General features: G+C 41.8%; 1 protein-coding gene across 26 annotated transcripts in view; it reads left to right on the top strand.

Annotated features, from left to right (window-relative positions):
- Window positions 1-26,577, top strand: part of ASPH (aspartate beta-hydroxylase) — a 232,136-nt gene that overhangs the window by 154,627 nt on the left and 50,932 nt on the right. For all 26 annotated transcript variants that reach the window (XM_067017982.1, XM_067017973.1, XM_067017971.1 and 23 more), the window contains 4 exons: window positions 1,443-1,579; window positions 7,604-7,702; window positions 9,955-10,044; window positions 15,970-16,107. In XM_067017982.1, coding sequence (XP_066874083.1) covers window positions 1,443-1,579; window positions 7,604-7,702; window positions 9,955-10,044; window positions 15,970-16,107 — 464 coding nt within the window. The remainder of the gene's footprint in view (window positions 1-1,442; window positions 1,580-7,603; window positions 7,703-9,954; window positions 10,045-15,969; window positions 16,108-26,577) is intronic.

Here is a 26,577-nt window from a genome sequence, read left to right as displayed (position 1 = left end):
TCCTCTCTCCTAGGGCTCTGACATGGCTCGCTCGGCACTGCGGATTTCTAACATTAATTTTGATTTTTTAAAAAATGTATAAAATATGCATCTTGATGACTGAATTTCTGGTGCCCGCTCAAACTTTGCCTCTCTTGCCTCACCCTGTTCCTGGCCCGGAGGAAAGACAGCCCACCAGTAGGTTTAACCTTCTTTGGAAACAGTCCTTCGGTATTTGAATATAGTCTTTCCTCCGAATGAGAATGAGGCGGGTTCACTAGAGGAGGGACTCGGGTGCAGACTAGGTGGTGAAGTCCCTTGCGGTTCAAAGTGGGAGGGGCGGGGAGGACAGGGCAGCAGGACGGACTCTCACCTGGGCCTTTGTCCTTTGTTGTTTATCTATTTTATATCTAGTGGTGTGTATATGTTAACCCCAAACTCCTAGTTTATCTCCTGCCCCTTCCCCTTTGTGGTTCAACGGGGGCTGTTTAAAAGCAGCAGAAAAGTGAGCCCAAGTGGGGCAGGTGGAGGAGGAGGGGTACAGAGAGGTAGAGTCAGATTTATTAGTGGAGGAATGAAAGGCTGAGCAAACCATCCCAGACTGGCGAGGAACGGGGAGCGGCCCGTGGCGTGAGCTGGTGGTATTTTATGCCGAACGGTGTTTCTGTTACTGGAGCATCCAACTGCATTAGCTTATGGGTGGTCCTACCGTGTCTTGGCTGATTTTCAGTTTGTGGTCAGCAAAGCCCTTTATTTAGGTAATTAATTTTGTCGTGTGGACTCTCACTTTGCACATTCTCCCGTATACAATTTGTCTTCCCAACGGTGGTGAGGAGTGATGACAGTTGGCTCCTGAAATCTTAAATGTCCATCCAACAGCCTTAAAAACGACTTGAAGCTGGGGTTTCATGACTCGTGTGTGCCTAGTCCCCTATCGTCCACCAGAGGGCCCCCTAATACCGGATGACGTCTCCTTGGCTCCAGGACTGGGTCATTACTGAGAGAAGAGGACAGCATAGAACCTCAGTGCCTCTTCCGGTTGCATCCAGGATGCTAGACCTTGAAATCTATTAGACTTCTTATTTGCCTGTTCTGTCTTCGTAATTTTAATTATAATAAATCAAAAATATCCCGGTAAACAGTTTTTAATAAGGTACTGCTAACTAAAACTTTCTTAAGAGGGAATTTGACATAAAAGGGCAAATGTTGACAAATTTAGAAAATAGGAGTGTCTTTAAAGGACTTATAATCAGCACCATATTCAGTATCTATTTATGGGAGTAACTGATGCCTCTGCAGCTGCAGGATGAAATTCTGATGGGTACTTAGCCATCAGTACAGAGAATCAGAATTAAGCTGGCCCTCAGGCTCTGTTGAGTAGAGTCTCTTCTGATTTGTAGTCTCAATACAGAGGTGTACAGAACCTGTTTTTATTTCTATTTGTTTTCCTTTCCTCCAATCAGGTCACATGAGAGGTTCCCTGCTTACCCTGCAGAAATTAGTTCAACTATTTCCTGATGATACTTCCTTAAAGAATGACCTTGGAGTGGGGTACCTCTTGATAGGAGACAATGATAGTGCCAAGAAGGTTTATGAAGAGGTAAGCAAGCAGCAATTTGCTACTAACAATTAATCAAATTATTTCGCACATGAAGTTCTAATGTTATGTATAAATGGCATTTAATACACCTAATCGCTCCATCTCTTTAAGTTAAATCAAATTTGTCTCATTATAGTTGACATCTCCTAAATTTTGTTTCATCTCCCTTTTTTTTTCCCACTTTATCGGAAGATTTCAAATTTTAGTTAACCCTTGGTACATCAAAACCTTCAACCTATAATCGTGAGCTTTTTAAAACTTATGTATTGATATTTATCAGTCCACAAGCAGCCTTTCTAAAAGTGTTCTTTATGATAGGAAAAGGAACTGAAAAACTTATGAGCTTAAACACACATAATCTTGTACGTTTTTCACTAAAAGACCAGCTAGAGAGAGACTACAGAATGCCCTCTGAATGGTGAGTCATGGAATAAATGACTCACCTTTCAGAGGGCATTGACTATCTGATCTTCTAGCAAGGATACCTTTGAAAGGACGTCTGCCTTATAATGGATGCTCTAAAGAATAACTGCTAAGTCGCAAGTAGCCACGTAATCTAGAAAACTATGACTCCTTCAAGCAATGAGGGACGAAATTTCGTACAAGTTAAACAGGATACAAAATGAACTTTGCAGCTGGAGCAAGTTAATGCCTCTGTAAAAGAAAGATGAACACATTTACTTGTTATTCTTTAATTTAGGCCTGGGGCTCCGTGGTTTTCAGGCTGGTGCACTTTGTATCAGAGTTCTCCTACTCAGTAGAGACGATATGATTCCTTCTATTTTTCTTTTAATTAATTTTTTTTTTTTTTTTTTTTTTTGCGGTACCCGGGCCTCTCACCGCTGCGGCCTCTCCCGTTGCGGAGCACAGGCTCAGCGGCCACGGCTCACGGGCCCAGCCGCTCCGCGGCACGTGGGATCCTCCCGGACCGGGGCACGAACCCGCGTCCCCCGCATCGGCAGGCAGACTCTCAACCACTGCGCCACCAGGGAAACCCCGTTCTATTTTTAAAATGCTGTCAGGTATAGTGATTTCATACCCAAGTCTCGAGGCTGGGTCCACCCACAAAGTGATGCTTTCCTCTTTTTATTGCTGTTGGTCCCATACTTGGGAATCACTGGATTTAGGAGCAGTTGTCTTTTGACCTTTGTCCTAATGTTTACATTTTCTGAGAGAGAAGTAAGACCTTTGCTGTTTATAGCATCTCTAATATCTATTCAGGGTGCGTTGAGCCTACAGTGTTGAAAATCTGTGCCACGTGCTAAAGTACCTGTTACAGGTCATACAAGAAGTCCCTGTGGGGCATTGTATTTGCTAACGGCTGAGTGCCCTGCCTTGTAAAGTTTGGCTAAAGGAAACGTCATGTATCTCAGTGATCCAGGAACATATGAATATAAGAACTGTCAAACTATATCAGACATACCCTTCTGCCACGGTCACAAGGCGCAAAGATGGAATTATAGAATTTCTCCCTTCCTCCCTCCCTCCCTCCCTCCGTTCCATCCTTTCCAAAAGCCATGATCAAGTGTCTACAGGGTGTCAAGCATACTTAAGGTTAGGGCAGGATCTGAAAGCATCCTGGTTTCTTTTACCCACTATGGATTTGTCCTTCTCCAGCTTTTCAAAACCTTCCTTAAATATATTCATTCTTGGGCTTCCCTGGTGGCGCAGTGGTTGAGAGTCCGCCTGCCAATGCAGGGGACGCGGGTTCGTGCCCTGGTCCGGGAGGATCCCACGTGCCGCGGAGCGATTGGGCCCGTGAGCCATGGCCGCTGGGCCTGCGCGTCCGGAGCCTGTGCTCCGCAACGGGAGAGGCCACAGCAGTGAGAGGCCCGCATACCAAAAAAAAAAAAAAAAAAAAAAAAAATATTCATTCTTTTCAGCTGGTACTAAATCTCAACTATGTGAAACATTTACTTCATTTTGAAAAATGCAACTTACACGCTGTTGTTTACACATTTGAAATCATAAACTCATCGGAATAAACATAACAGGATGCAGAAAATCTAAAACACAGCCTTGTTATGCAGCCGCTTGAGTTTCTTGTTGAAGAAGCATTGCTAAACTGAAAATTAACTGTGGGGTTTGCCTTTTGTCCCCTCCTCTGCCTGCTAAGTTAATAAGATTAATAAAGCTGAATCTGATAGATTCTCTTTACTGAAGTTTATCCTGATAAGTTTATGTCTCAGTCAAAGATCATTTTCAGCAAACGGGTATTGTAATTTTATGTTTTTCTTCTTGTTGATTTTTATCTTTGAGTAAAATTTATGAAAATCATTGCTTGTTCCCTTTCTGGGTTTTGTTTGTTTGTTTGTTTTGCTGCTTTTAGTTTCAAGGAAGACTGACCCCCACACACTTGCTTGGGAAATGGTAGTTAAGGAAACAAACACAGAGTATATGCCCTCATGGAGTTACAATCCGGAGTCAAGTCACTAATCTCGGTTAATTTTAACTTCCTTGATATCTTTCAAATCCCCTCCCTTTTTAACCCAGGCCCCATCATCTCTTGCCTAAAGTAGGATAGATCCACTCCATCCAGGCTTGTTCTCCTACACAAAATGCCAATCTTACCTCCCACCCTTGGCTTCAGCTCTTCAGTGGTTCCCACTGCACACAGCAGTGATCTTCAGACGTGTTCCATTGTGTCCCCTTGCAGTAAAAACTGTTCAAGCAAAAACTTGCGATGTGCATGTTTACGTGTCTGTGTGTTATGTCTACGTATGTATGTACGAATCTGTGATGTACATTGTGAAAGGTCCACATTCTAAAATAGGTCTTAAGATGAAATGAAATATTTCAAATACTTTTAAAATTTCATTTAACTGCCAAAATTTTTTTAACTCACACTGAAAAATTGATATTTTAGTAATATCCATGTGCAATACTATTTATGATTATATGATTTTTTTTTTTTAGTCCTGGTAGCGTGTCCTGCAGAATTTGTGCTGGAACTAGAAATGTCACCTCTGCCAGTTTGTTTGTGTGTCTGTGCCTTGTGTGTGTGTGTGTGTTTGTATGTGTGTGTATGTGTAAAGAGAGAGAGAGAGAGAGAGAGAGAGTCTGTGTAACATTTTTAGTATGAATCTCAATTTGGTTTTCTTAGAAATCTTCATTTTCCGAGGGTTTGTTGATTACAACTAGATAATACGACCCGTGCATCCATTATGCGCCGCATGTAAACTGCAGTAAGCACAGTAGGTGCTCATAAAGAATCAAGCCTGGAGGGCAGCCCTGTCGGTCCCTCTGGGTCCTGATCGCCCACCCTCCCCTCACAGTAGCAGGTGTATGAGTGGGACGTGGGACTGTCCACCATGCAGATGAGAGGAGAGCGCTGGAGCAGTTGCACAGTCCATACTATATTTCAGAGACAGATATAGGTAGAGCATTTGTCATTTCTTTCCACTCCCCCCGAGGATTATCTTGTATGTGATACTGAACAGGACCTTCCGTGGTTTGCCTCCTGTCCTCTTCTCCACTCTCATTGCCTTTGCTGTTCCTGGCACACTATTCCTTTTTATTCACTTTCTCCTGTGCCTTGAATGCCTCCCCCAAAGTCCCCCACCTTCCTTTTCCCTGGTGAACCCCTATTCATCCATAAATACCTTTCAGCACTTGCCCCTGCCACACCCACCCTAGAGTGAGCTAGATGCCCGTCCTCTGTACCCCTGCGTGCCTCCCGCCTATCTCTGTGCTCACACTTAACCACGGTGCATTGCTGAGGTCTGCTCGTGAGTCTGTCGCCTCCTCTTGACTGAGAGCTTCCTGAGAAAAGAGAGTATATCTCATTTATGTTGATACGTCCAGAGCCTAGAAAAGTTCTGTGTGTTCTAAAATAGCTAGTAAATTAATACATTTGCTAATTACTTGCGATGATGGCTGTGTCTACAGTAAACAGAAATGTCCTCTGTGTAGCTGCAATAATTGTAATAATTCCTTCATAGTTGCGCTACCAGAAACGTGATCAGCCTCAGGACAGCTCAGTTGCAGAACTGTTTATTGAGCTCTTGCTCAGCACCTGACTCAGTAACAGCGCCGCGGAAGGTGCAGAAGAGGCAGAGGCTGGGCTCTCAGAGGTCTAGTTGGGGAGTCGAGCCCGGCACGCACCCATCCGTTCAGTTAGTACAGAGTTCTCCGCGACCTGCCATGTGCCCAGCACTGCTCCAAGCACTGGGGGTCAGCAGTGAGCGCAACAGACAAAATCCCTGCAGTTTCCATCTTTGTGGAGGAAATCCAAATAAAATAAGTCAGATGGTGACGAGTGCTATGAAGAAAAAGGAGTCTCACCGTAAACAAGTCAGAAAGTGATAGTGATGCAGCTGGAGGGTCTGTGTGATATCAGGTGATTCGGCTTAGGCTTCACCGAGATGCTAACCTTTGAGCAAGGATTTCATCACAGTAAGGGAGTGGGCCATCTGGATGTCTGGGAGAAGATGGTTTGAGGCAAAGGAGTACTGTGTGTGCAAAGGTCCTGAGGCAGGGGTGCCTTTGGCTTTCTATGCAGCAGCAAGGAGTCCAGAGTGCCTCAGAGTGGCTGATGGGGGTGGATAGAGGAGAAGAGGCCAGAGAAGTAGAGAGGCCCAGCTCAAGGGAGGTCTTACAGACTGTTCCTAGAACTTGGTCTTAACTCTGAGTGAAATCGAACCCCTTTGGGTTTTGCATAGAGGAGGGATAAAATCTGACTTATGATTTAGTGTGTCCTTTCAGGACCCACGTGGAGAATGGGTTACAGGAGAGTGGGGCTGGGGTTCAGAGGGTCGGCAGTTAGGAGGCTCCTGTAAGAAGGTAGCAGAGAGACGACAGACTTGGACCAGGATGGCAGCGGTGGAGGAAATGACAAGGAGTTTGATTCTGAAGATACTGTGATGGTATCATTGGCTGGATTTGCTAGTGGATGAGGTGCAGGCGCAGATGCAAGGTGGAAAACTCTAAAATATTGGCAGGGTGCACTGTGGACTCACCAAGAGTATGGGGTCCCTGCCCAGCACACTTACTCCTTCTGCGTAAAAGATCCCGTGGTTCCCTTTTCCTACTCAGGCTGAAGGATGAAGAGAGGCTGTAGGATATTCATCTTTTCTCTACATGCATTCAACTCAAACCTTCTCCACCCTTCACTTTGGGTCTGTACATTAGTTTGTCTAAGCAGCTTCACAAGTTGAATGTTGTTTTGGTTTCTCACTGTTAATATTTAATTTAGAGGCATTTTGCATAATTTATCTTTAATCATAGTAAATGCATACGATTATAAACAATGACCTGATTTATATTAAATGTTTACCTGAGTTTTATCACAGAATATTGGATTTGGTCACCACTTTATCCTCAGTCCTTAAAATAGTCTGGGTGTTCAAGAAATGTATGATGGATCGTGATATATTTTGAATGCAAATCTAAATTTTCTCGTAATTAAGGCAATGTATAAAGCATGTACATAAAGAAATGTATAATAACCATGTGGAGTTGACTTCAAGTAAAGCTCATTTAAAGCAGTTTTTCCTGATCACTAAAAAAACACTGAAGTCATGAAATTGACAGAGGTTTTGCTGATTTGCATTGTTTTTTTTTTTTTTTTGCGGTATGCGGGCCTCTCACTGTTGTGGCCTCTCCCGTTGCGGAGCACAGGCTCCAGACGCGCAGGCCTAGCGGCCATGGCTCACGGGCTTAGTTGCTCCGCGGCATGTGGGATTTTCCCGGGCCAGGGCACGAACCCGTGTCTCCTGCATCGGCAGGCGGATTGTCAACCACTGCGCCACCAGGGAAGCCCTGATTTGCATTGTTAAAGCAATGCTTTAATGGTCATTGCCTTTTCATTCATTTCTTCATTCTTGGAGAACGTTTTGAGTTGAGGGGAAATGGGGCCATTTAAGCCTAATGTATCGCAATGAGACAAAACGCTACAGCATTTTAAGCTATAACATCATAATCCAGTCCAAATACTGTACAGCAAAGCTAATTAAAATTTGTTCTGATGGTCATTTGTAGAATTCATAGTCCATCACAATAGCTTTTTGTTCTCTTTGAGTTTAGGTTCTGCATGTGACGCCTAATGACGGTTTTGCTAAAGTGCATTATGGCTTTATTCTGAAGGCACAGAACAAGATCGCTGAGAGCATCCCCTATCTAAAGGTAACTCCCCCCCTTCCTCTGTTTTCCTTTTCTGCTCCCCTTGAGTCATTTGGACACCCTTGATTATGTATTGTAGATTGATTGGCATGCACTGCTGACTCTTTTCAATGCTAAAAGGTACGCCCTTGGACCATGACGTTCACAGGCAGTGTGAACCTTCAGCATAATCAAGAGTATCAGAGGTAGAAGTACCAGCTATGTGAGCAGAGACTATTTGGAAAAAAATTTTATGAAGAAATTCCTAAAACTGCAGTTGTTATTAGTTGATAAAATATTTTAAAATATGGACAATGTGTTAACTGTTACTTGTACAATTTAATTATACATTGAAATGACTTTGATCAGGGCTCACGGAAACCTTTACAAAGCGTGGTAACAAATGCAGACTGAATAGGTCAAATCCTCAAGAGCCTGATAGCCTTAAAGACTCAGATTAAAATATGCTATCATTTTTTTTTTCTCACATAAAAATTGAAGTTCACCAGAATCACATTTGGTCTGGCTCAGGGGTCTCCAACAGAACTTACTGCCGCCAAAGAAGTGGTCTTTATTTGTATCCTCTAATATGGTAGCCACTAGCCACATGTGACAGTTGGGCATCTAAAATGTGGCTGGTGTGACTGAGGAACTGAACTTTTTATTTTAATTGTAATTTAAATACTAACACTAGCTAGTAGCTACCATATCAGCTAGGTAGCTGATTGACTACTTGTGAACTTTAAGTAGCACTTTTGTGATCCACCTTTGTGATCTCTTTCTTTCACATGACTTCGATCCGAGATCCCAAATAGTGACCCACTGATTGCAAGTAGCTTGCATGTTCTATTTGGCCAGCATAATTCTCTTAAAAACAATTTTAACTGCTTGCCTTAGTTGAAAATCTGAACATTTTATATAATCGTGCAGATTTCTGGTGTCTCTGGAAAGTTCTCATGTGGCCCACGTCTCAGCACAGGAGCTGAACAACGGTGTCCCCTTTTTTTTTTTTTTTTTTTCCAATACGCGGACCTCTCACCGTTGTGGCCTCTCCCGTTGCGGAGCACAGGCTCCAGACATGCAGGCTCAGTGGCCATGGCTCACGGGCCCAGCCGCTCCGCGGCATGTGGGATCTTCCCAGACCGGGGCACGAACCCGTGTCTCCTGCATCGGCAGGTGGACTCTCAACCACTGCGCCACCAGGGAAGCCCAACGGTGTCCCCTTGAGGTGGGCATGCACCCCTCAGTCTATCTTGGCTGTCACTGGGCCTCTGCAACCTGCCTGTTCCCTACCATGACCCTGTGGGCATGTGGGTTTTTCTGACTTAAAGTGTTCCCCTTAGATTTCCTTTCATCTAATAAGGACCTAACAGTACTCTCCTGGCTCAGAGATGAGGAAGTGGAGGGCAGGGTTGGTTAGTTAATGAGCAAGGGTGTTTATGTGAGTGTCAGTCAGTCAAGAGCCCAGGTCACAACTCTCCTCTCATGAGTGATGCTTCTGTTCCATGCTGCTATTTTCCAACATTATGCAAATAAAATTTCTTCTGAGTAAAAGATAATGGGCTTCTTGTGAAGAGGCCTCAAAGATGCAGGTTTTTAGACATTGAAATATCTTCAGCCTTCTTTTACTTTTCTAAATTCATTCTCTTGCTTTAATATTTTCTCTCTTTCTTATTTTTACATAAATTTAAATTTCAGTTCTTTTGTGGACAGTGGGGATGGAAATCAGCTGAGTGTTTTAGGATAGGAGGTGTTTAAAAAAACGAAAGATTCCAACTGGCTTTAATCCTGTTGTATGTTCTGTCAAAGATTTCATTGAAAAGTGAGGACACATTTGTTTTGGGTGGAGAAAAAATATTATTTGCAGTTGGGTCTCTATCATTTCAAACATCTATGAGCAACTAGACATTTTGGTTCAGGGATAAAAAAGCCTCTGGATGACATAACGGTCAGATTTGGAGAGCAAAATAAATGTGATAGAAACTCAGACAAAGAAATTCTTTGAGATATTGAAATACGATTGCTCCTGCAGAGACAGTTCACAAAGCGTCATACTGATTTTGTGGGGTATTCCACTGTTAATTGATGATGAATATATTGTTAAGTGGAACTTTATCACCTCCTTTTGGCTTTGCGTTGTAAATGCTGACCAGTAACCTAATTGCCAAACTTTAATGTTGAGGTGATTTTCTGATTCTTAGAAAACATTAAGTAAATCAATGAATTAAATCTGGTATTTAATTCTTTCCTAAATACTGACACTGTCCTTTCTACAGGAAGGAATAGAATCCGGGGACCCCGGCACTGATGATGGGCGATTTTATTTCCACCTGGGGGACGCCATGCAAAGAGTTGGAAGCAAAGAGGTAATGCATTCGTGAACTTTTTGTTCTCTTTAACAGAAGATAGAGGAGGGGGAAGGTACTTCTATGAGAGAGTTAAATTGAAAAAAAATGTGTTAAGCCTAAACTTTTGAAGGTGGTGATTTAAACTTTTTGTAACAACTTAACAATTCTTACTAAATCCTATAACGAATTTTGGGGGGCTTCCCTGGTGGCGCAGTGGTTGAGGGTCCGCCTGCCGATGCAGGGGACACGGGTTCGTGCCTCGGTCCGGGGGGATCCCACGTGCCGCGGAGCGGCTGGGCCCGTGAGCCGTGGCCGCTGCGCCTGCGCGTCCGGAGCCTGTGCTCCGCAACGGGAGAGGCCACAACAGTGAGAGGCCCGCGTACCACCAAAAAAAAAAGAATTTGGGGGGTTTGACTTTTATAATTTCTTTCCAGAAAGTATCTGAATAATCATGAGTAGCCTCTCAATTAGTGTGCCTGTGTGTATATCTGTGTGTGTATCTATAGAGATAGATATTGCCTTGAAAAAATATTTTTAAAATTATGAAATGAAGAGATGTGTTTGGAATTTTAAAAATATTGTTGAGATAATTTTACAGTTTGCCTAGATTTATTTTTATTTTATTTTGGAATTTAAAAAGTAGTTATTTTTAGAATGAAGTCTTTATTCAACTGATTCCTAAGCACGCTGAACCCAGTAGTTAATTGTGTAATTTACCTTCCAGAATATTTAATGCCAAGTTGAAGATGAATATCTATAGCTATAATAATGACGGGTATTGACACAGAAAATATAGTAGCTAAAGCAAATCACGTGTTTTCTTTGTGATTATTCCTTTTTTTTCTGAGTACAGCGTCAGCTTCTTTAAGCACAGCATTTGGTCATTAATCATGACATCATACAATGTAAATTGCCAGACTCTCACCATCCACTGTGGTCCACACAACGTTGCTGAGCTGTCCTTCGCCATATCGCATGGCTCTAGGCTGGGCTCTGCGTAGAGTCAGGGATCAAAGGCTGTAGTGAGACCTTGGCTCTTTGTAACCATGCATTCCATATATGTACTAAAGTGACATCTAAGGATAACGTAGCTTCGGGTTTCTAAAATTAGTAAGAACATGGGACCGTTGGACAATTGAGGGTTCATTGGAGCAAGGGGTTTTGTGATGGGGTAATTGCCAGCTAGTGACAGGAACCAATTTCAGGTAACAGAAATTTGCATAATTGACACTGTTTTCTTTATACATTTCTATGTATCTGTACCTTTCCCCCTGTGACCTACCAGTCAGTCAACTGGAACAGAATGAGAAATGAGAGGCAAAGAGAAAGAAGGGAGAAGAAATTGCTGATTAGAAGTCACTTTTGTGTTCCTTCATTCTTTTAAGATGTAAATGCCTGGTACCTCCTTTGAATGAGAGGGATAAGAAAGATTTTGCTACAGTATCTAACACTTGATAAGTGTTCAGATGTGATTGCTATAAATGTAATCGTCACTAATTAATTTACCTTTCAACATCTCATGGTCCAGGGCAAAGGCAGATAAAAGAAGTCTGTGATTTATTCTCGCATCTTAGATGAAAACAGCCCTTACTTCAAGGGCAAAGAATTCACTACTACACACTGTTAAGGGCTTGGGATTTGAACCTATGGGATTGTTCTGTCAGCTTAATTATCATTAAGACGCAAAGAACAGCACAGTTCTTTTTTTTTTTTTTGGTACGCGGGCCTCTCACTGCCGTGGCCCCTCCCTTTGCGGAGCACAGGCTCCGGACGCGCAGGCGCAGCGGCCACGGCTCACGGGCCCAGCCGCTCCGCGGCATGTGGGATCCTCCCGGACCGGGGCACGAACCCGTGTGCATTAGCAGGCGGACTCTCAACCACTGCGCCACCAGGGAAGCCCATCACAGCACAGTTCTTGAATTTAAAAGCTCACAATGATTCATCCTTATAGGAGAAACAAGCCTATAGAAATCCCACGTTAGCATATTCTCCATATTAGATGTTGAATCTGAGTTGACTCTCGTGCTGTGAGTTTTCCCACCGGGAAGCAACCCTCCTTCACGCTCTTAAGCTCTGCTCCAGGCACGGGAAGAGAAGCAAACCCACAGCCTCTGTGCTGCAGAGGCTGACAATAAAGTGGTTTTGCCTTTCCTCACGGGATCATTTCGCACGGGCAGGAAGCGGGAGAAAGACCAGTCATGATACTCTTGTAGCAATTCAGCCTCAGCTTTTTCCAGAGTTTCTGTAACTCCCCAATCCGCATTCGAGCTCTCGTCTCGCACTCAGCGTCCACGGTCTACTGCCTGTCGAGTTTCTCCACACGGTGCCGCAGTGGCAACTCACTTGTTCTCCTCTAAACCACGTTTCTTCCTGGGTTCCGGCTCTCATTGGATGGTACTGGCAACTCCCAGGCTCCAGACTTGAATCAGCTTAGCTCCTCCCCTCCCTGTGACACGCCCCCTCCTCACTCCAGTCCGGTCAGGTCAGACAGCTTCTTCGGATGTCTGGCGTCCGTCTCGTCTTCCCTCTTGCTTGGTCAGGGTTCTAATTCCAGCCTTTGTCACCGTCCACCTCTGTGATGGCTGCAAGAACCTGGCTGTCATTTCCTGCTTTAGTCTTACTTTCTTCCAGGCGTCTTGGGCTCAGGAACCCCACGGTGCAAAATAGAAATAAAACCCTCTTCCCGAATGATGGCATTCATGGTTCTCCCAGGCCAGTTGAACCACCCGTTCTCATCACAAGTGTGTGTCCCATGTCCCACTATGCACTGCGCTCCAGGCAGAACAGGCTCTGGCTGGGGTCACGTACCACGGGCCCCAAACGTGGCCTGGGCTTTTCTCAGTTAGACTCTCTTGACATACTATTTCTATGTAGTTATGTAGTGAGTGTGTGTGTGTGTGTGTGTGTGTGTGTGTGTAAATTATACCTGGCATTAATTTGAAGTATAGTAGACATTGATATAGACCACATTTAACAAGGTGCCCAGGTATGCTTTCTGTCTATTTTAGTATTCCTGTTAAGAGGACATTGCCAGAGGATTCTAACAACTTGATCATGGATTTTCTAGCGACTTTTATTGTGAGGTAGTCTAGATGTTTAAAAAAAAAAAAAAAAAGCAGTCTGGCTAAATTCATTGGGTCCCCTATATAATTGAAGGTATCATTGAAGATGATTTTTTTTAATTTCAAATATATCATTTCACAGTTTTGTTTCTCGAAAAGTTAAATGGCAGAGGGTATAAAACCAAGGGCCCTGTTTGATGCACTTTGGTGTCAGAAAAGCTCTTATGGGCAGTTAAACACGCCCCGTAAGCAAAGTCTCTTGCCCAGACATTCAGCCTGGTGAGTGTTAAGGCCAAGGCTGAAATCTAAGACTTCTAACTCCTGAACTAGAGTTATAAGTTTTTCTATAATATGTATATTAATATAATATGATAATAATATATTTTCCTATAATAATTTCTTTCTCACTACTCTAACAATATGCCTAGTCCTTAAGATGAATTGCTGATGATTAAAAATCTAATGGACTGTAAGAGTTTCCAAAAATCATCTGTTGTAATTAATAATGTTGTTTAACACTGAAAATTATAGGAAACAAAACCCGAATTTAAATTGGACAAAAATAACTGAAAGAGTCAATTTAATTTCAAAGGTAAAATGCTATATTTTTTGAAATCAATGAACCATAAGCCGTTTTTAAAGAAATTACTTTATGGTTACCACTTACATGTATTTCAAGGAAACATATAAGTGATTAGTATATACATTCTTAATTTGAGATATTATTGAGAAAGATAATTAAATGAGAAGATGCCTTGTGATAGTTTTGGTTTTTTTTCAATGATACAAAGATAGAAGGAAAGAGGAATAAATTGCCAATAAATTGCCCTGGGTGATAATTCAACATATTTAGTCTTTTTAAATCTCAGATTGAGCATTTGTAAAATGGAGCTATTTGGGGTTATTCCAAAGCTCAAATGAAATTACGCATGCACAAGCTAGTAATAAGCTGAAAAGTGTTACTGAAAATAGGAGTGGTTCTGCTATCACACTTGATTTTTCTAATGAAGGAAATTTTGACTTATGAATTTTAAGAGACTTAAAAGTTATTATTTCTTACATCTAAAGTAAGATGGGGTTTTATGAAGATATTCTTCTATCTTCTTACTCTGCTTGATATTAACTGCCTGTTTTCATTGATCAAAATGTGTATTTGAAATCACTCTTCAAAAGTAATCGTTAGATCAGAGTTAAAATAATGGAGGGGGGGCTTCCCTGGTGGCGCAGTGGTTGAGAATCCGCCTGCCGATGCAGGAGACACGGGTTCGTGCCCTGGTCCGGGAAGATCCCACATGCCGCGGAGCAACTAAGCCCGTGAGCCATGGCCGCTACGCCTGCGCGTCCGGAGCCTGTGCTCCGCAACGGGAGAGGCCACGACAGTGAGAGGCCCGCATACCGCAAAAAAAAAAAAATAATAATAATAATAATAATAATGGAGGGGATACCGTTAGGCACACTCCTGGAACCGTCTTCCAGTCTAAAGACAACGGGGTGAGCACGGTACAGGAGTCATGGGGGGAGGGCCCCTGGGAGAGGATATGGTTCGGGCGTCCTTTGAAGGGTACGTATGGGGCAGCAGACCGCAGCCAGCTATCCCTGAAAAGGCTAGTTAGTCTTCTTGGAGGCAAGTTGTATCATGTTCCAGCTAGCCTACAACCGCAAATGTTATCCCTTATGGCAGGAAAAAAAAAAATGCTAGGAACAAAAATTCCCTTCTAAAAAAATCTAGTGCGGGCTATCACTCTATTTACTGCTAACTCAGAATAATATTTTCTTTCGGTCTGCTTCTTTAATGGAGGATTTATACTTCGTTACCTTGGGGCAGCCTTCTTCATGTGGACGTGAGAAGACTGTTCATGTTGCTGTCCAGGACTTCCCTGGTGGTCCGGTGGTTAGGACTCCGCGCTTCCACTGCAGGGGGCACGGGTTCAATCCCTGGTCAGGGAACTAAGATCGAGCACGTGCCGCCGGGCGCGGCCAAAAACAAAACGAAGGAAGTTGCTGTCCTTCTCAACATCCCAATTCAGTAAATGCAGACATCTGTGAAGAAATGATGAAAATCATACTCCTTGCCTTTAAAGGAAACACAGACTTTAAGAAATGAAAGCTGAAATATGAACATAGTCCCCTTTTGTGTCTTAAATGATTTATCCACTCAACAAAGTCCTAGATTCTGCTGGACACTCCGGGGAGACCAGAGTGAGTGCAGTGGAGTCCTGTGTTCAGAGAGCTTACAGCCTAGGAGTGAAAATAAAAAACACACATTTATTTAAAATAATATTTACTATTTTAAATTTATTATTAAATTATTATTAATTTAATATTATTTAATTTAATATAATTTTATTAATTTTAATATTATTTTAATTTAATAATAATAATTTAATAATATTTAATAATATTAAATATTGATAATATTAAATAACAATAATTTAACAATATTTTAATTAAATATTATTATTAAATATTAAATAATATCAATATCGATGATATTATTAATATTAATTATTTAACATTAATATCCAATATTATTAATGTTATATTAAAATATTAATATTAATAATTAACATTAATATTATTAATGTTATTGAATGTTAAATAATATTATTTAAAATAATTTTAATATTATTTAATATAATGTAATATGATTAATTTAATATTAGTATTATTATATTATTAAATTTATTATTTATTATTTATTTAAAATAATAGGTCATAATCAGAGACCCAATCAAATAACAGTATTTGTGCCAGTGTAACAGATTTGGGCACCTGACTAGCAAGCTCTTTCTTTAAAAGTCAGACCTTGTTTTTAGGGACTTTCCTTGTAAAATTAGTAAAACTGCTTCATTTGGAATTCCATCTTTCTGAACCCTTCCAGGCATATAAGTGGTACGAGCTTGGGCACCAGAGGGGCCACTTTGCATCCGTGTGGCAGCGCTCGCTCTACAACGTTCATGGACTGAAAGCCCAGCCGTGGTGGACCCCCAAGGAAACGGGCTACACGGAATTAGTGAAGGTGAGTGTTGTCTTTGTCGAGTCCTTGTCTGTCTCGTCCTCTAAATTCACAGACGGCTTCTCGTGGAAGGGGGTGTCAGGGAGGAGACAGATTTTCTTTCCAGGGGCATTTGCAGAAAACACGGCAAAGAGGGGCTTCATCCCATCCGCCTAGAGTTTAGGTGAGATGGTGAAGAAAGAACTTTGTTGAAGAACAGATCTCAAATATTTTGGCTTTCGGACCCCTTTGCACTCTTAAAACTTATTGAGCACCCCAGGGAGTTTTGTGTGTGTGTGTGTGTTGGGGGATGATATGTATCGATATAACTTTTAGAAATTAAAACTGAAAGGAAATTTTATCTTTTAAGTGACTTCTATGAAAATAAAATAATTACTCCATTACATGTTAACATCAGTAAGTGTAAAAAATACATTTTCAAAGCAAAAAAAGTGAAGTGAGAAGATGGGAACTGTCGTGTATTTTTACAAATGTCTTTGGTGTCTGGCCTCATGGAAGACAGGAGGGTTCCACTCTTGCACCCATACACCCACCAGAGAGCAGTGATGTCATATGTCCAGTAGCCTGGGAACACTCCACTGTGTGCTCATGAAGGAATGAGCACGGAAAGAGCAAGTGACATCCTGGTATTATTAAGAAAATAGTTTTGATCTCGAAGACCCCCTCAGTGGGTCTAGGGAACTCCCTAGGTGTCCCTGGACAACACTTTGAGAACCACTGGTCTTGTCTATTAAAAAAAATTAGATGTAAATACTTTTAGAAAATGTTGTGGCAGATATATAGGATAGAGAAGTGTACGTTTCTTAAAAAAGAAACAAAATATTGGAGGCTTCTATATTGGTAGATTATATCCAAACTGTAAGAATGTCTACTTTATTATTCTGGTACAGGCTGGTCAGAAGTTTAACTCTTGCCTTGATAAGTTCCTTCTTCTTAGAAACATTAATCAAATGGAAAGTAAATTAACTCGTACTTTCAATCACTGTTTTCTACTCAAAATGTAAAAGGTAATCATGTATCTTATGAGCTAGATGGGCTTCAGTGGTCTGGCCTGAGAATCTAACTGACATATGTACATTGTTCGTATAAGAAAATACATTCTGATTTTCAGACAACTGATTATCCATATCCAATGTGTGTTTTTCAACACCACCAGGGAATTCTCCAGTTCTCAGTGGACACTGACTGGGTGTCCTACAAATTGAATTCAATTCTGATACTATCCACCTGGAGATAGCATCAGAGCCCATAATTTAAGGGCTCAGTCCCAGAACACTGACCGCACTTCAGATGCCAGTAGCAACTTTAGGTTGTCACCTGAGGTTCTGACCAACGGACTGTAAAATCAGAGGTTCCCCTGTGACCATCTCCTGGGGTTTAGTTTGTTAGAGTGGCTCACAGAACTCAGGACGTTTAGTTATGTTTGCAACTTTATTGTAAAGGATATTATAAAGGAAACAGATAAACAGGCAGATGAAGAGGTACAAGGGGTGAAGTCCAGAAGGGTCCTGAGTGCAGGAGCTTCTGTCCTCATGGAACTGGGGTACACAGCCTCCTGTCCTGTGGACAAGCTCGCCCACCCAAAAGCACATCAAATCTTGTGGTTCAAGAGTTTTATAGAGCTTAATCTGCAACCCCCATGTCCATTCCCAGTGGTGGGTGGGCTGGAAGTTCCAGCCTTCTAATCACCTGGTCTTTCTGGTGACCAGCCCCATCCTGAGGCTATCTGGGGCCCCATGCTAAGTCATTTTATTAGCATAAATTCAAGTGTGCTCAGAAGGGATCCTTATGAATGACAAAAGTCACTCCAGTTATTCATGGGTTTGGGGAGGTTTATGCCGGGAACTGGAAACAAAGACCAGATATATTTCTTATGTTATCCGAAGCCACCCTCTGGGTTTTGAGCGCAGATCCCTCCTAGCAAAAGAATCCTAACAGTTAACAGACATGGGCACATTACTAGATCTCATTCAGTCATTAATAATAATGAGTCCAGTCCATTATCACGTTATATGAAAGCACTTCCCAGGGCGAGGCCAATGCAGTTGGCAGGCCTCTGTTAGATCTCATAAGTTCCAAAAGTAGGAGTGGTCTTGGCAACATATAGCTTTACCCTTTCAGAGAATCTGGTGTAGCTGAGCTAAGAGACAATATCTTGCCCTGAGCCTCTTCGAGGCCTTAACGTAATATTGCATTTCCCTCATGACATACCCTATTTATTCATCCTCTTACCTTCCGCTATTATTTCTCCTTTTCTTCATTTATACGCTAACTTTTCCACCCTTGGAAAGGACATTCAGTTTGGCCACTGTGCTGGCCTGGATTGCAGGCAGCAGTGCTAGTCTAGTAAATACCTCCTCTCAGTTCACTACCATTCAGGGGGGGTAGGGTTACCCAGGGGCAAAACTCGTGGGCTGTTTGCACCAGGCAGTATAGCTACATTCACTCATCTGAGAGAGGTGAGAAAGGAAAAGCAAGAGTGACAAAATATTGATAATTTTGGCATCTAGGTGATCGATATATAGAGGTTTCTTACACTCTTTTCTCTACCTTTAAGTATATGTTTTACATTTTTCATAATTTTTTTTGTTAAAGAACATCTTGTTCTTTAAGACCTATAAGAATTCACTGATCAATTTGGTTGACTTGGGGAAAAGAAATTTTCAATGAGGTTTCAATAAACTTACATTAAATGAGTCTTCCTAGACCATGTTTATTCTGTATTTTATTATAAGATCAGTATACAAAAATCAATTGTATTTCTTTATACTAGCAAAAACAAACAAAAAAACCCACTCCCAGAATGAAATTAAGAAAACAATTCCATTTGCAGTAGCTTCATAAAAGAATATAAGATACCGTATTAGCTTGATATACCTTCAGTAACAAAGTCTCACCAACTAATTGTCTCACAGTTCTGGAGGCTATAATTCCAAGATCAAGGTGTCAGCTGGGCTGCTTCCTTCCAGGCGCTGTAAGAGAATCTGTTCCATCCCTGTCTCCTAGCTTCTGGTGGTTTTCTGGCAACCTTTGGAGTTCTGTGACCTATAAATTTCTGCCATCATCTTCACATGGCATTGTCCCTGTTTGTGTATCTGTCTCTGAATTTTTCCTTTTTATAAAGGACACCCTTTGTAAAAGACACCAGTCGAATTGGATTAGGGCCCACCCTAATGTCTTAATTTTAACTTTATTACCTCTGTGAAGACCCTGTCTCCAAAAAGGGTCACATCCTGAGGTCCTGGGGGAGTAAGACTCAACATGTAAATTTGGGATCATCATCCGACTCTTAAAAGATACTTAAGAATAAATCTTACAAAGAAGTGCAAGATGTACACTGAAAACTATGAAATTGTATTGGGGGAAATTTCAAACCTCTAAAGAAATGGAAACACATTCCGTGTTTATGGACCAGAAAACTTGATATTAAGATAGCAATATTACCCAAGTTGATCTAAACTTTCAACACAATCTCTATCAAAATTCCACATGGCTGGGCTTCCCTGGTGGCGCAGCGGTTGAGAATCCGCCTGCCGATGCAGGAGACACGGGTTCGTGCCCTGGTCCGGGAAGATCCCACATGCCGCGGAGCAACTAAGCCCGTGAGCCATGGCCACTAGGCCTGCGCGTCCGGAGCCTGTGCTCCGCAATGGGAGAGGCCACAACAGTGAGAGGCCCGCATACCGCAAAAAAAAAAAAAAAAAAAAAAAAAAAATTCCACATGGCTTTTTTTTTTTTTAATGGAAATTGACAAACAGATCCTAAGATTCGTATGAAAACACAAGGGACCAAGAATAGCCAAAACAATTTTGAGAAAGAACAAAGTTAGAGAACTTAGACTTGCCAGTTTCAAAACTTACTACATACAAATTAAAGTAATCAAGACAGTGTGATAGTTCCATAAGGATAGACATATAGATCAGTGGAATAAGAATTGAAAGTACAGAAATAAACCCTTACATTTATGCTTAATTGATTTTTGACAAAGGTGCCAAGACAATGCAAAGGGGAAAGAACTGTCTTTTTCACAGGTGGTCCTGGGACAACTGGATATCCAAATGCAAAAAAATAAAGCAACCTCGTACTATACATAAAAACAAACTCAAAATGGATATAGACCTAAATGTAAGAGATAAAACTGTAAAACTTGTAGAAGAAAACATAGAAGTGTTCATAACATTATTGAGTTAGGCAATGGTTTTCTTGGGTATGACACTGAAAGTACAAGTGACAAAAGACAAAATAAATTAGATTTCATCGAAACTTAAACTTTTGTGCTTCAAAGGACATGATCAATAAAGTGAAAGTAAAATCCATAGAATGAGAGGTAATATTTGCAAGTCATATATCTAACATATATATATATATATATGATATAATAAGAACTCTGAATATAATAAGAACTCTGATAACTCAATATAGAGGCAGATAAGTCGGTTAAAAAATGGGGAAAGATTTGAACAGACACTTATTCAGAGAAGATAATGAATGGCCAAGAAGCCTATGCAAAGGTGATCGATGACATTTGTCATGAGGGAAATGCAAATCAAAACCTCAATATGATACCATTAACCCTCACTGGGATGTGGCGGCAAGAAAAAAGGTGAACATTGACAAGTGGTAGGAAGGATGTGGAGAGACTGGAAGCCCCGGAACTTTGCTGGTGGGCATGCAGAGGGGTGCAGCCACTTTGGAAAACGATTTCGCAGCTCCTCAAAATGTTAAACACAGAGTTAAGGCCCAGCAGTTCTTCTCCTAGGTATATATACCCAAGAGAAATGCAAACGTATGTTCGTACAAACATGTGTCCCTGAATGCTCTTAGCAGCATTATTCCTAATAGAAACAAAGTGGCCAATAACCCAGAGGTCCATCTAGATGATGAATGAAGGAACAAACAAAATGTAGTATATTACACGATGGCAATAAAAAAGGGAGACGTGCCAAGATCCATGGTAGAGCATGGATGAACCGCGTGTTCCGTGATTCTGTCTGTATGAACTTGTCCAGAAGGCAAATCAACAGAGAGAGGAAGGCGTGAGAGCCAGGGACTGAGGAGAGGGCCTGAGGGTGAGCAGTTGCTCATGAGTAAGGAGTTACGTTTTGGTGTGATGAAAATGTTCTAAAGTTAGGTAGTGTTGATGGCTCACAAGTCTGTGAATACACTACAAACCGCTGAATTGTAAAAAGTTAATGGAGCGAGTTTTACGGTATGTGAGTTATGTCTCAACAAATCTGTTAAAAATTGGGAAACTGTGATATATCTGTTGTGGTTCAAGTATGCTGGAAACTAAACAGGTTTCTGGGGGTTGGTGACACCTAACTTAACCATCCGGGAGGCAGGTTAGAGCATCTGCTCCACAGCCATGTTGCCTGGTTTTGTTGGTTTGTCTGTTTCGTTTGGTTTTTCACTCAAGTATAACCGATTTACAATATTATGTTAGTTTCAGGTATGTAACATCATGATTCAGTATTTTCACAGCCTGTACTCCATTAGAAGTTATTGCGAGATAAAGGCTATAATTCCCTGTGCTATAGAGTATATCCTTGTTACTTACCTTTTTTATACATAGTGGTTTGTATCTCTTAATCCCCTACCCCTATCTTGCCCCTCCTCCTTCCTCTCTCCCCACTGGTAACCACTAGTTTCTTTTCTGTATCTATGAGTCCGTTTCTGTTTTGTTATATCCAGTTGTTTGCTTTATTTTTTATATTCCACATGTAAGTGATAACGTAGAGTATTTCTCTTTCTCTGTCTGACTTATTTCACTATGCATAATACTCTCTAGGTCCCTGCATGTTGCTGCAAGTGGAAGAATTTCATTCTTTTTCAATGGCTGAGTAATATTCCATTATATATATATATATATATGTATATATATATACACACACAACATCCTCTTTATCCATTCGGCTGTGGGTGACAATACAGTGGAGCAGTTTAGAGCGTTGGCTCTGTAGCCACACTGCCTGGTTTTGAATTTTTGGTCTCATTCCTGACTAGCTGTGTGACATTGAACGACACTTCTTCATGCTTCTGTTTCATTGTCTGCAAAGTGCCTGTGGAAGTAGTGCTTGTTCCGTGGCTTTTTTTTTTTTTTTTTTTTTTTTTTGCGGTACGCGGGCCTCTCACTGTTGTGGCCTCTCCCGTTGCGGAGCACAGGCTCCGGACACGCAGGCCTAGCAGCCATGGCGCACGGGCTTAGTTGCTCCGCGGCATGTGGGATCTTCCCGGACCAGGGCACGAACCCGTGTCTCCTGCATCAGCAGGCGGATTCTCAACCACTGCGCCACCAGGGAAGCCCTGTTCCGTGGCTTTTTATTTAATAAGTAGGAAGTGCTCGGTAAACATTAGTTATTGTTATCATTTATAATTTTAATTTATGTGTTACCTTGTTTTCATAGGAAAATATTTTCTAGGTGCTAACAAATTAGTCGGAAAGCCAATTTTGAAATTTTATGTATTATGGAAGTAATAACATAACAGCTAGCATGTATTAAATGCCTGTTTGTAATCATTGTGCTGAGCAGTTGTGTATATAATACTTCTCATCTTGACAACAACTCTTCAAATAGGTGTCATTGTACCCACCTGTGTTGGAGTAAGTAAGGATTAGAGAAACTAAGAAATTTGCCCAAGGCCCTATATTTAATAGGTCAGGGCTGGGATTGGAACCGAGGCCTCCTTATCCTCAAGTCCATGCCTTCACTGGTACCTCACTACGCCCTCAAAGTTACTGAGGTCTGCTCTTATGTCTCATGTTATTGTCCTTCTAGCCAATTAAATCTTTATTTCAAAATTCTATTTCTCTGGGCTTGATTTCAGCCCTGCCTGTTTTAAGCTCCGCTTCATCTAAGAAGGAAAAAAGCAAGTCCTGGGCGTTAATCACAGGGTCCCCAGCAGCATAGAGTCTCAGAGTGTGTGACAGCTGTGGGTTGTGATTGTAAAGTTAGCTTTACTTCACTAACTACCTTGATTTGCATAACATGATTTGCGTAACATCGTATATGTGATGACTTTAAAAAACAGAATTTCGGGTGACCACTCACCGGTAGTGAGTATGACAAGGCAGAACTTTCTGTGTGAGGAACCCAGGGCCCAGAACCGCTTAGCTGACACACACTTGCACATCAAGAGTTTTTTTCCATTTTCACATGACAGATTTGACTCTTGTGGATCACGGACCATCACCCAGGCATTCATATTGTAAGGTGGAAACCCTCGAGACGGGGTAGCTGCCATGTTTGGCCAAAATCCTTTTAGAATAATTGCCCAGATCTGGCCCTTATGTAATGATTAACTGCCATGCATAGCACATTTTCATTTAAATTATTTTCATTGTATGTTCCAGTGAGCTGTAGAGTGCAATTTTCTTGAAGGCACGGGACAATGTTCAGTAAAATGTTATCATCTGTGTTTTTCCACTTTGTTGAATTGTCATTGTTTCCCCTTGTTGTGTAGCTTGCAATTTGGCAATTCTGTGCACTGGGGGTGTTAAGAGGCTGTGCAACTCGATGAAAAAAATTTGGAGAAAAATATCCCAGTAGAGTTTTCTCTTTTAGGCGTATGTTCATTAAAATTGAGTACTTTTTTTGGCCCAAATAACAAATATGAAAACCCTAAGTGTTCGGGGGCTATTTAACATAGAAATTGAAACAAAAATAGATTAATGTCTTTGCTAGGTTATAAATAGAAAAGGGAAAAGAAATCTCTTCCAGTGAGAGGAAAGCCATCATACTTGAGAATTTTGCTGTTCTTCTTTTTGAGATTAGCTTTTTGATCCAAATTATTCCGTGGCTAATTTAGATGTAAACATGCATGCATTGAAACCGCTGTCGTAACATGGAGAACACAACAGCCAATAGCAACTGAAAACCATAGTTCAAAATAACCCTTTTCTATTTTTGTCCCTGCTACCTAACTCTGCATTCACCACTGGGAAAAGGGGAAACTCTTGCATGCTTTTTCTGAGTTTTTCACAGCATTTGCTCTGATAGAAACATATAGCATCACAGATAAGTTTTCCCTCCTCATACGGTAGTTTTATTACAGTTGGAGAAGTGCCCAGTAAAACTTGCCAGTGTTGTGACACAGTGCATAAGAATGATTGATTGAATGGTACTCTTCCTGGCATTTTCTCTCAGACTCTGGCTTTTATTAATTAAAAAACCCATTGTGTAGGAATAATGCCACCTGGACAAAAATAGGACTTATACAGGAGTGAATTCATGGTTCAGCATTTGTATCTGTGTGATTAAAGATTTGAATATTTTCACTGAACTGCTTTTGAAATGAATAGGATTGAGACAGAAGCAGAAATGTCAGACTTACAGTGGAATTAATCTATAAAGTAAGAGGATTATCAGTTTTATAGAAAAGTAAGTATCATACTATAAAGAAGTGCTGAAAGCAGTTTCTTAAGATTAACATAATAGTTTAATCCTATTTTTCTAAATCAGACTTTCAACTTTTGGATTCCAATGATACTTTCACTAAAAATAACAATAGGAGTCCAGAGAATGTACAGAATTCGATGGTTATGTGATTTAAAAGTTTACTTTAGAAGCAGGTTGGTTTTGCTCTCTGCTCTGACACCTTGGGGAAGTCATTTCATCTATCTGGGCCTCGGTTTCTTTCTCTCCAAATGCAAAATAATTGCCTCAGTTCCTCCTCTCCCACAAGGTGCAAAAACAGAACAAAACACAACAAAATGCCACCATCATGGATGTTCCCGTGTGTGTTTAAGTGTGAGCCCTTAATAAGAGCTGCCACTCTGCTACGATTATACGAGGGTCTAAGATGCCAGTTTGGGCAACATATCAAAGGGGTGAGATACTAGAAATTCTTTGAATTATTTCAAACTAAAAGGTCATTTTCTTTCTCAAAGCAAAATTGATGAGTTTTCAATATTTGTCAGTTTTTTTAAAATGCCTGAAAATTGGCTTTATCTCTGGTCCACCTCGGGAGCTTGCAGTACAGTGTTTGACTTGCAGACCCGGGCACTACACCGCAAGCTGCATCTGTAGGTCAGATGCGCCATCTGCAGCTCCAAAATGTTTGATCAAGCAGTGTTACCGAAAGTGGGATCTGGCTGCTTCACCGCTCAAGAGCTGGCGTGCAGGGATGGGGGCGGGGAGAGGACGAGGTGTGTGGCTGCGGACTCCTGTGCAAAGGACAGCCAGGGGGCAAGAGCTTTTCCAGGTGCGGGGAGGCGCTACACGCAGGAACAGCACAGGCAGCTCCGACAGTCGTCCTGAAATTGGTCATCGGTGGTCTGACGAGCGTCCTCTTGACTGTTTTATTTTTTACTTATTTATTTTTTTTGCGGTACGCGGGCCTCTCACTGTTGTGGCATCGCCCGTTGCGGAGCACAGGCTCCGGACGCGCAGGCGCATGGCTCTCCGTGAGCGCCATGGCTCACGGGCCCAGCCGCTCCGCGGCACGTGGGATCCTCCCGGACCGGGGCACGAACCCGCGTCCCCTGCATCGGCAGGCGGACCCTCAACCACTGCGCCACCAGGGAAGCCCTTGATTGTTTTAAATACAATTAATCTTCAGTTCCGGGGTCGGTTTGTTCCCATTTCCTTGAGGCCAATTCTCGGGGCAGCTTTCGTCATGGCTACAGCCTGCTCCTCGTGTAGTTCCCTTCTTCCACCCGGTGAGGGTTTCAGTGTCTACAGGACAGCTCACAGGATAGGGCTCAGAATATTATCTGTAGCCCTTGAGGAGCAACTAAAGGTCCTTGGCTTTGCTTACTGACTAAACTGTTATTGTTTTGTCCTGTTTGACTGCTTTTCTTTGCTTCTGCATTTTCTCACTTCTCTGATTAAACGTACTCCTTGGCTAAAGTTTTTCCACAGACAAAAGGCAGGCGGAGGACATGGGAGGCAAGGACCACAGGGTCCTGCTCTGCTTCAGTAGGTCACGATCTATATCTTAATGTACATACACACTGATCGATGCATGTACACATACACATTATAGATAACTTGCTTATCTGTTTATCAAGTGGTTAATTTATGTATAAACAGAAAGTCTCAAAAAAAAAGAAAGTCTCTGTCAGACTTGCAGCCCCTCGAGATTAGGGGCGTTGGGGTTTTTACTCCCTCCTGACCTAGCCCGGTGCACCGTTCCCTGTGGGTAGAGCAGGGAAGGGATGACAGAACTTTATTTCCCCTTTTACCTTCCTCTGACTGAGAATGCTGGCTGACATCCCTGCCAGTCTGGGCTAGAGTACAGGAATGTGGGTCTCCTATGCACTCTGTGTCCTTGAAGCCCTCAGGCTGGCTGCTTCTCCTGGCAATCTGGGCTATCTTTTTGCCTTTCTCCTAGGAGAAGAAACCCCTTTTCTCCCACTCTTTAGAAAGAGCAAAATCCAGTCCTCCAAGACGCTTCTCTTGCCCTGTGCTAGGTACTTTATGCTATTCTTTCCCCCTCAGTAAGGATACGAGAGACTGTACATACAAAGCGGCA

The sequence above is a fragment of the Kogia breviceps genome, chromosome 17, assembly GCF_026419965.1.
Source record: "Kogia breviceps isolate mKogBre1 chromosome 17, mKogBre1 haplotype 1, whole genome shotgun sequence".
In the NCBI taxonomy this organism is placed as follows: domain Eukaryota; kingdom Metazoa; phylum Chordata; class Mammalia; order Artiodactyla; family Physeteridae; genus Kogia; species Kogia breviceps.
The sequence above is the reverse complement of the archived record's forward strand: the minus strand, read 5'-3'. Positions and strand labels throughout refer to the sequence as shown.